General features: G+C 45.3%; 1 protein-coding gene across 1 annotated transcript in view; it reads right to left on the reverse strand.

Moving 5' to 3' along the window:
* The window catches only part of LGR4 (leucine rich repeat containing G protein-coupled receptor 4), a 106,792-nt gene extending 100,146 nt beyond the window's left edge, over window positions 1–6,646 (reverse strand). The window contains exon 1 of the mRNA XM_031016000.3: window positions 5,944–6,646. Coding sequence (XP_030871860.1) covers window positions 5,944–6,128 — 185 coding nt within the window. The 5' untranslated portion in view covers window positions 6,129–6,646. The remainder of the gene's footprint in view (window positions 1–5,943) is intronic.
* Window positions 6,647–10,780: the final 4,134 nt, after the last annotated feature.

Genomic DNA, 10,780 nt, shown 5'->3' on the forward strand with positions numbered 1-10,780 from the left:
CAGAGTTAAAGGCACATTTGGCAGGGTTTTAACTTTTAACCCAAGTATACCAACAAATACTGTACTTTTATAGATATTTATCTTTTTTAATAGAGAAAAGGTGGGAGACAGTCTTAAAAATATTTCCATAAATTACTAAATGATTCTTACAACTTTACTTAATATTCTACTCAGATTCACAGAAATTCAAAGCAAAGAGAGAGGCATTAGCCATCATCTAGTCAAATGTCCATTATTTATTGATTAGAAGAATGAGAATAAAAGGCACAATCAAGGAGACCAGAAACCAAAATCCAAACTTGCAGGCTGCCAGTACTTTCCATTATTATAAAGATGACTAAAATAAGAAGCTGAGAGATAGACTTGACAGAGACAGAGGCCAAGAATATGCCTAAACTTGCCTGGATCTACCTACTAATACAGAACTTTGATCTTTCTTAAGAGATTAAGTTGTCAAATGTTACCTTACAATCCTCATGTTAAGAGCCAAGGGCCTGGACATTAAACACTTATGATACCATAACCGGCATAGCATTTAGTTTGACTGGAAATTATAAAACATTATTGGTTACTGCAAGTGTTAAGGAACCCTAAGTGAGGGAATTACTGGTTCATGTCTTTTTTTTTTTTTTTCTTGAGAGGAGTCTCGCTCTGTTGCCCAGGCTGGAGTGCAGTGGCACAATCTCGGTTCACTGCAACCTCTACCTCTGGGGTTCAAGAGATTCTCCTCCCTCAGCCTCCCAAGTAGCTGGGACTACAGGCGTGCACCACCATGCCCGGCTAATTTTTTTTATTTTAAGTAGAGACGGGGTTTCACCATGTTAGCCAGGCTGGTCTTGAATTCCTGACTTCAAGGGATCTATACACTTTGGCCTCCCAAAGTGTTGAGATTACAGGCGTGAGCCACCACACCTGGCCTCAAGTCTTAAGAATTGCTCAGATCATATCCAGTACACTCTTGCCTGTGAGGCATGAGTTCCCCATGCAATGGAAATATTCCAGGTGAACTGGACAACTGGAAGAGTCTCCTGGGTGGGTGAGAGATTCTACAGTTTAGACACCTATACTTTATTTAACACAATAGAGAGGACCCAAGGAATGTATAAAAATCAAAATAAGGCGGGGCACGATGGCTTATACCTGTAATCCCAGCACTTTGGGAGGCCGAGGCAGGTGGACCACGAGGTCAGGAATTCAAGACCAGCCTGGCCAAGATGGTAAAACCCCGACTCTACTAAAGATACAAAAAAATTAGCCAGGCATGGTGGCGGGTGCCTGTAATCCCAGCTACTCGGGAGGCTGAGACAGAGAATTGCTTGAACCCGGGAGGTGGAGGTTGCAGTGAGCCAAGGTCATGCCACTGCACTCCAGCCTGGGCAACAGCGCAAGAGTCCGTCTCAAAAAAAAAAAAAAAAAAATCAAATTAAATAGAGAACAACAAAAAACACTTCTAGCAGTTAAGAGTTGTTGACTTGTTTTACAGATTTACAGATGAGGAAAATAAGGTCCTGAAGGGTTAAGAATATGACTCATTCAAGGTCACTCCTGTGAATTATTGACAGATCTGGAACCCAGCACTCCCTATGCCTGGCAGAATATTTTTTCCTCGCTTATATTTAAACAGAACCCATGGTTCACTAGTTTGGAAAGTAAAGGACCTGTACTTAAAGATATTCATACATCGTTCTTGTTTTGAACAAGGTTCACTTGTATATAAAACTAATGCATCTCTAGAAAGACACACAACACAAACTAAGCCAACAATTGATTTCTGTAATTCAGAAATCAAAAGATAACAAAACTCTACCATCAATAAATACAAACATGTAGCCACTGATTACTGACCTGACCTGCCAGGAAATACACAGTAGATATCAGAGAATACGTTAAAAAGTACTTTCAAACGGTATTAGTAAAAGAAGAAAGGTGCTTGGAGTAGTGGGAAAAAAAAATACACCTTAGGGAAGAATCTGAGATGATCTTTCCAAAAGGAGATTCTTTAAAAACACTTTAAAGTCCTTCAGGTAACTCAATTCTAAATAAAAAGCTCAACAACCTGCTCATGTACAGGATACATACACTGTGAAGGTTTGAGAGATTATGACTAATTATATGGAAGTGAGGATGTTGAGTAACTTTTTGTACAGTATCCAAATTACTGAAACAGAGTGATTTTATTTTCCAAGTGTTAAGCCATACCCACAGGAAACAACCAGGGCTATTCTACCCTAGCAAAGTGCCTTAGCTAGTCATGCATTCTGCAACAAGTCTCCATGGCAAATTTCCTAACACACACTTCTAAACACAAAGAACTCCTCCAAGTAATAAAGAGGTTGGTGTGAGTTCAACTAAAAGGATATTCTGCTACTCCTGGGATATTTTTATGAGAGGATCATAACCTTATTGTCACCTTGCCATCCTAAAATGGTGTAAAAAATATAAAATCATAGAACTTCTGGAAGTAAGCAGCAGCCTTAGAGGTGATCAAGCGAATCCAATTGCTTCACTTTTCAGATGAGGAAATTGTCACGAGAAAAAAAAAAAAAAAAGTGAATGACTTGCCCAAGGCCATTCAATTACTCAGTGGCATAGTAAAGCTATGATCAAGGACTCAGGTCCACCACTTTCTTCACGAAGTCACAGAAATAGCCTTGCTAATCTTAAAACTATGTGCCAAACATAACCTAGGACGTGCAAATTTGTGCTCGAGGTCTACGTTTCTCAAACACCGTAGCAATAACACACAAACCAGAGGACTCACATACACATTCCCCTCCCCATGACTTCATCTCTTCTCCCAATCTTGGAATGTAGGTGATTGAGTTATTAGCACAAATACAGTAATAACCTTGAATCCTTCTGATTAAACTTCGGAATTTTAATATTAGTAAGATTACTGCCTTGAACACTCCTCAGGGTGAATTGTGACAGGCCAGTGCATTGTGACACAAGATTGAACACTGTTGTTCAAAAATATAAATAGTTGCTACAGGTGCAGCAAATGGTGTGAATACAGGAATCCCACTCACAGTACTGAGGATCACATCTGACACTGTCCCCAGACTCCGGTAAAGCGGCTTTCACCAGGAAATAGACACTGTTAGACTGAACAAGTTTCAACCAGCCTCAAGGAGAAGAAGCAGGTATTCTCTCTCTGGGACCTTCTCAAATCTGGACAAAAGGCTAAGTGCTGAGAATGAATCTGAAAATCCCCTGTGGGAATGGTGTCTGAATTCCATGCCACGGTTCTGCTCCTCGGTGTGGCCTTGCATCCTTATTTATTCACTCCAGCATTTTTAAGTGCCTCCTATGTACCAGGCTCTGGGGATCCCAAGTTGAGTAAAATAAAATCACTGCTCTGTCAGTCCCAGGATCTCTAAAGTGGAATGCACCCCCCACCCCTGTCCCCAGGGAAGGTGAAAGCACTACTCCAGGACAAGCCATTGAGCAATGAGAAGAAAATGGAGAACTCTGATTAGTAATTATAGTCTCATCTTTTTAACTTCTACTTTCATGATTGTAATTTTCTGTATAACTACAGAGGTTTTTGGTTCACATGCTCCAGCAATTAAGAATAGGTGAACAAACGCTTTGAGACCACGGAACTAGTCTCCTGATGTGTAACTGTATCTCAGTAAAGCTGCGATGGGAGAGCAGACTGGAAATACTTGGAAAAAGACCCTAGGTGATCGCAACATGTCCCATAGATGATCGACTGGAGTGTGCAAACCTGCAGCACTGGCCTCGCTTCATACATTGCTTTTGAGAATCACTGAATGAGCTAGTTTCCCCATGAGTAAAATGCAAATATGCTGTCCTTGAAAACTCTTTTACAGAGGGTGGTTATATATATTTTTCAGGGTGAAATGAGTACTAGGGAGAAATAAGGAGTCACCAGAATGTACGATCACTCTACCTACAGGTCACAAATCTGAGAAAATAAAACACATTTGCACACCACCAAAGCTCAGAAAGTGCTAAGATAATGCTAGTTTAGGCACTCTAATTGAGACTGGTACCAATTATTTTTCTGTTTCCTAAGCCATGAACACTAACTTATTCTAAGGCCCAAAATTGAAGATACAGCATTTCACCACCTTCAGTGAGTTCTACCAGAAGATGCTTTGGAGAGAGGAGTATGCTCTCATAAAAGTGTGATTATTTCTCTGTGGTTTTAGATACTAATGTAAAACAGCCCATTTCCTTATAGGACAAGTCTACTCACTAAAATGTGAGGAATCTGCTAAACAAGGTCTTTACAACTAGTCAAAACAGTAAAATTGTGCTTTTCTATTCTATGCAGAGCCTTGCAAGAGGTTCAGGTAAAGGGACCTTTCTTTCTGCCTTTCTTTCTGCACGAATTCCCTAAACGTTTCTAGAGAACTTGGGGAAAAATTAGTCCCATTTCCTCTCCACAGGTCTTCTTTCTCTTGATTCAATCAATTCCTGCTCAAACTTTCCCACTTAATGTAACTTTATGAACAAAATGCTCTTCACTGCAAACTTAACTTTTTTTTTTAATGACAAGTTAAACTTCACTATACTGAAAAAAAAAAAAAGACCTCAAATACATAACTAAAACTAACCTGAGACAGGAAAAATAACAAATGGGGAGGGGAAGGATGAAGGTAGAAGAATGAAACAGGTTCCAAGACAACAGGCCTCGATGCTCACTAAAAGTTCATCCTGAGAGGGCAAGCGGAACACCTTTGCCACCACCTACCTGGAAATACAGCAATGCTCCTGCCTGCATAAAGAAGATTTCTTCACAGGGTCCTTTAAAACTGTCTATTTCTAAGAGGTCCCTTCCACTACAGGTAAAAGGAAATTCCCTCTACCCTAAGGCCCCTCAGGATCCCTTCCTCTCTCACACGTTTCTTCGACTGCTCCTGATTTAAGCATTCAGCTGGCCACGCAACACAAGAAGCAATAAGAACACAAAAGCCCTACCCTGTTCCTCCTCTATCCGTGGCCTTTGCCACCACCTCCACAACCTAGTTCAGATTCCTCTTCTTTTCTCAAGGGAACGTCTAAAGCTCTAAAGTCCGTTTCAGCAGGGCGATTTTGGAAGTCTGAAACATTTGAGTGTGTCTCTCGATCTCAGGCAGCTCAAAAGAAAAGATCTGCTGGCTGCGTGAAGGTGCGTTAGAAACCTGCTGCTACCTTGCAGCCTGGGCTGAGCATATGCTCCGGAACTTGCTTCTCTTCCAACATCCTGCACCTCAGGTCAGCATTCCTTCTTTAAAAGGCCTTGTTGGGTAAGAGCATGTCCACCAACAGAACCCTGTAATTCTCCCTTGTTTTCTCGGACTCCCCTGCGTGCTGCAGAAGCCTGGGCGTTAGTGGGGTAGTCCCGAGTGGAAATGGGCCGAGGTAGGTGCCGGGACGTACTACCTGGATGGGGCCAAATTGGAAGGAGATTCGCCCTGACTGAGGTACAGGTGTTTCTTCTCCCCACATGCTGGAACCCAGGAGGCTCCAGGTGCTTCCCCAAGAGACATGCCTCGGTATGCAGACTGAGGCCAAGTTCTCGGCGCCCTCAGCCCCGCCAGTGGCGGAACTCCTGCCCGCTGAGCGAGGGCCCTCATGAGAAGGGAAGGTCGCGTGGACAGGCTGCCAGGGGCAAGCGTTTTTAGATTACTTCCTCCTCCTTGGCCCCAGATGCACTTGTGAGTTGGGGGTGTGCGCGGTGGGGTGGGAGGGTGCTTGTCCCCAAAAAGTCTGGGAACGAAAGCTACTGCTGGCTCGAACCCGGACTAGCAAAGTGCGGAAAGCCCGTGGCACAGGAGTGGGTGCCAGGCAGCCCGCACGCAGGTGACCGGCGGACCCCCTCCCCAGGCCCGGGCGGCGGCGGGGCGGGGTGGGGTGGGACTGACCCCTGGCTCCGCCCCGCGGCGCCCCCCGCTGGGCCCCCTCCACCGCGTCCCCGCCGCCCGCACTCACAGCGCTTGGGTGAAGGCGCTGAGCCCTTCGGGCACGGCCGTCAGCCCCTTCCCGGAGCAGTCCACCCGACGGTCGCCGTCGCAGCTGCAGGGCGCCGCGCAGAGAGGCGGCGCCGCGCCGCTGGGCCCGGCCGAGCCGAGCAGCCCCAGGGCGAGGAAGCAGAGCAGCCCCAGCGGGCCCGGCATTGCTGCGGCCGCCTCCCGCGCCGGCCTCTCCCGCGGCGCTGCTCGCTCCGCTGCCCTCCGATGTCCCCCGCCGCCCCCGGGCAGCCGGCCTGCGGGCTGGAGCGGGGGTCTCTTCCTCGGCTGTCCGCGCGGGCTCGGCCCCTTCAGCAGTCCGCCGCAGCGGCGCAGGGACGCGGCGCTCCGGAGTTTCGCCCTTCCCGCTGCTCCATGGACGCGCAGAGGCAGCCCCGCTCCTCCGGCGGCTCAGGCCAGCCGGGCCGGCCCGGCGCAGCGGCGGGGGCCGCGCTCTGCCATCGCACCGGTCTCCCTGTCCCTGGCCTCTCAATGCAGCGGCTCTTCAAGGTTGCAGAGCGCAGCCTTCAGCCATGCCGGCCACTCGCCCCAGCCCCCGCCGTGGCTCTCGCACAAACACCCAGACTCTGGCTCGCTGTCTCCCAGCCGCGGCTCAATCTCTTCTCGTCCTTTTCCCTTCTAGGGTTGCACGCTCTGGTTCCCAAGCCCCCGGCCGCTGGCTTATGCAAATCACTTAGGTACATGCAAAAGTATCCCTTCTCCCGGAGCGCCATTGGCCCGGGGAGGTCTCGAGCTCATTACTATGCAGAGAGGAGAGCCGCCATTGGCCAAGAGTAGGACCAGAGGGGCGTGTTTCTCGGGCGTGAGTGACAAGGTGGTGGTGGTTGTGGTGGTGGCGGTGGTGGTGGTGGTGGTTCAAGGCAAAATCTTGACTTGGCTGGATTTGTCTGGCAGGTTGTGGATTGAAGGTAGAAGGATAGTAGGACAAGGGGTCTAGTTTTTCCCTCCCCCACCCGTCTTTTTGTTCCCTCCGCAGAAATTGGATCTCCGAAATTGGATGACCTGGAAAGTAGAACTTCCCTCCAGCGTTCAGTTAAGTTTTAAATGACTCTCCGCTGTTCCAAAGGGCGAGGACGTCTGGAGCTCTGCAAACGGAAAAAAGATTTTGAAGAGGAAGAAAAAAGTTTCCCTCGATCTGACACACATCTTTGGGTTTTAGCTATACACTAAGTTAAAAGTGTACCCTCTCCAGTGCCTCACTTCACCTGGGATCTTTACACCTATCTTGATACACATTTGGTAGCTAAGTCTTAGCAATTCATTCTCCCCAGTCCTCTCTCTGTATTTGGTGTTTTTGGTGACTGCAAATTAGACTCCTTTCTCACTCACTTTAAAATCCTGAAACAGAGGAATTTTGTAAAAGGTCAGAGAAAGTGATGTTTCTGAACACTGGACAATTTCCAAAACATCTGAGTGGGAGGTGACTACGGCTGAGAAGCCAGCAACAACGTTGGTGTTAGGTAATTATCAGCATTCCCTCCTCTTCTGGAGTTTGAGTCCCTGTGGCCTAATAGACCCCACGGAATCATTACCTGTACCAACTATGGCTTTAAGGGTACTTCGTTTCTTGCTCTCTGCTATGGCGTTGAGTCGTTTTACTCTATAATGGAGACATTTTTAATGAATACATTAAAACAAGCAGGATTCAGCCGGGCGCAGTGGCTCACGCCTGTAATCCCAACACTTTGGGAGGCTGCGGCGGGCGGATCACCTGAGGTTGGGAGTTCTAGACCACCCTGACCAACATGAAGAAACCCCGTCTCTACTAAAAATACAAAATTAGCCGGGTGTGGTGGCACATGCCTGTAATCCCAGCTACTCGGGAGGCTGAGGCAGACGAATTGCTTGAGCCCGGGAGGCGGAGGTTGCGGTGAGCTGGAGATCGCGCCATTGCATTCCAGCCTGGGCAACAAGAGCAAAACTCTGTCTCAAAAACAAAAAACAAAACAAAACAAAAAAAACAGGATTTAAAAATAATTATCATATAAAGTTGACTAGCCATCGTATGTAAATAAAACTTAGGACAATGGAAACAGGTTGATGCAGACCTATAAGTTTAAAATGAAAAAATTCTATCATCTTTGTATTTGGGAGTTTATCTAAAAGATAATGTCAGGTTGGGCACATAAGTCACATACAGTAAATCTGTCTAGAAGCTAGAGAGTTAATAAATACACATATGCCTTCATTTCAAGTTTTAGGAATGACATATCTCCTCTCACTGCAGGGCTGAAAGACAACTTAAAGACCCCCAGAAAACTCTGGTTTTATAGATAAGAAATCTGAGGCTCGAGAGAGAGTGTGTTCTGCCCAACATCATCACGGAACAGCTCCTGGGCTCCTGGCTCCTAATCTGGTGCTCTTAGAGCCTTCCCTAGATTGGCTTTCATCGTCTAAATCATTTCCATTATTTTCTAGCAACTTTCATGGACAAATGAAGTAAGGAAGAAATTGTAAAGTTAGTTTTCTGTAATGGTTTCTTTAAGATCTCTTCTTTTTTTTTTTTTGAAATGGACTCTCACTCACTGTGTCCAGTGGCATGATCTTGGCTCACTGCAACCTCTACCTCCCGGGTTCCAGTGATTCTCCTGCCTCAGCCTCCCCAGTAGCTGGTATTACAGGTGCCCACCACCATGTTTAGCTACTTTTTTTTTTTTTTAGTAGAGATGGGGTTTCTCATGTTGGCCAGGCTGGCCTCAAACTCCTCACCTCAAGTGATCCACCTGCCTTGGCCTCCCAAAGTGCTGGGATTACAGTAATGAGCCACGGAGTCTGGCTTATAGGCAAATCTTGATTAAAAATGCAGAATGATTTAGTAGGCCTAAGTGGGGCCCAGAAACCAGCATTTTGTTGCACAGCAAGTGAAAGTGACACAGGTGATTCATGAACCACACTTGGAGAACTTTATTCTTTGTCTTCAAATAATAAAATCTTATGGCTGAAAACTTAGGTGAAAGGAGAGATTTATATTTTGAAAAAAGGGGAGATGCAGATTTTACTAAAAAATAAATTCCTATTGTCTATTAGATGACAAATGTAAGAAAGGAAGATTCAAATTTTCAGCTTAGCCAAGAAGATAAAAGATCAGGAACAAAAGACTTGGGTAGGGAACAGAAAAGATAAGATATATTAAAGTGTTTGTATTTCTTATTTGGTACATTTTGCATGCTTTGCATTAGAGATAAATTGGTCAATTAGTCTCCATCTCTTGGATAAGATGTCCCAAGAGAGTATAAAGACAAAAAACAAAAAACCAGTGATTAGGGTAATATCTCAGATAACTAGAGAAAAATGTTCAGCTCTTAAATCATAAGGACTGGAAAGATACTGAGATAAACCAAATAAAAACTGACGGCAAGCAAAAAATAATGGGGTCTCTGTCTACAGATCGGTTCCTCTTAAAGTTTTCATTGGTTGTGTATAAGTAAATTTGCGGCATCCACAGGCTAGATAAAAAATAGAACTGGGCTGCAACCCCTCCACATATGTGGCATGGAGCTTGTGGGCCATGAAGAAAGTACCCTGTCGTAGTGATGCTTGCCTTGGTGTCTTTGTGCAGAGCACACAGGACTTGTTGACTGATGGATAAGCTGGACTTCGGTTCTACCACCCCTTTACCCAAGAACTCTTGTAAACATAGAACCTGAACAAGTATATGCAGAGGCCCTACCTGTTGGTGAACGGTTCAAGGTGCCCTGTTACAACAACAACAGCTCAGAGACAGTGGGGGCTCTGAGTGCTGTAATGATTGACTGGATAAAAGTCCTCAAACATGTAGAATTTCACTTTTTATGAACTATTTCAACTTAGAAAAAGAGTTAACAGCAATCAGCTTAAGAAATGTTACAGATGTAGTTGAAGCTCCCTTTGTACCACTCCCCAATCATATTCCTTTTCTTCCTCTCCCTGAGAAGTAAGCAGTTTCCTAAACTTTGTAGTTAATTCCCATGCATATTTTCATGCTTTTCATATGCATGTATCCCTAAACAATAAACAGCATTGTTTTTCATATATAAATCAACATCATTGTGTACTGTTCTGCAACCTGCTTTTTCACTCAACCTGTGAGTGTAATTGATGTTCACGAACTATGAGGCTTGTAACTTCATTTTCATTACTATATAATATTCCACTTAATGAATATGCCCAGTGTGTTAGGGTTCTCCAGAGAACAGAACCAATAGGATATATATAGAAATACAGAAAGAGATTTATTGTGAGGCATTGACTTATACAAATGTGGAGACTAAGTGACAATCTTCCATCTACATGCCAAAGGCTCAGGAAAGCTAGTGGATTTGTTTTAGTCCAAACTTGAACGCCTGAGACCCAGGGGAGTCAATGATGTTTTGGTCCAAGTCTGAAGGCCTGAGAACCAGGAGCAGTGAAGCCTGAGGGGAAGAGAAGACAGATGTCCCAGCTCAAGCAGAAAGCAAATTTATCTTTTCACTCTTCCACCATTTTTTGTTTGTTTGTTTTTTTAAATGGTGTTTTGTTTTGTTTTGTTTTTGAGATGGAGTCTCTCTCTGCGGCCCAGGATGGAGTGTAGTGGTGTGATCTCAGCTCACTGCAGCCTCCACCTCCTGGGTTCAAGCGATTCTCCTGCCTCAGCTCTCAAGTAGCTGGGACTACAGGCATGCACCACCACACCCGGCTAATTTTTGTATTTTTAGTAGACAAGGGGTTTCGCCGTGTTGGCCAGGCTGGTCTTGAACTCCTGACCTCAAGTGATCCACCCACCTCAGCCTCCCAAAATGCTGCGATTACAGATGTGACCCACTGCACCTGGCCTTCCATTG

Source organism: Gorilla gorilla, chromosome 9, assembly GCF_029281585.2.
Source record: "Gorilla gorilla gorilla isolate KB3781 chromosome 9, NHGRI_mGorGor1-v2.1_pri, whole genome shotgun sequence".
Lineage (NCBI taxonomy): Eukaryota > Metazoa > Chordata > Mammalia > Primates > Hominidae > Gorilla > Gorilla gorilla.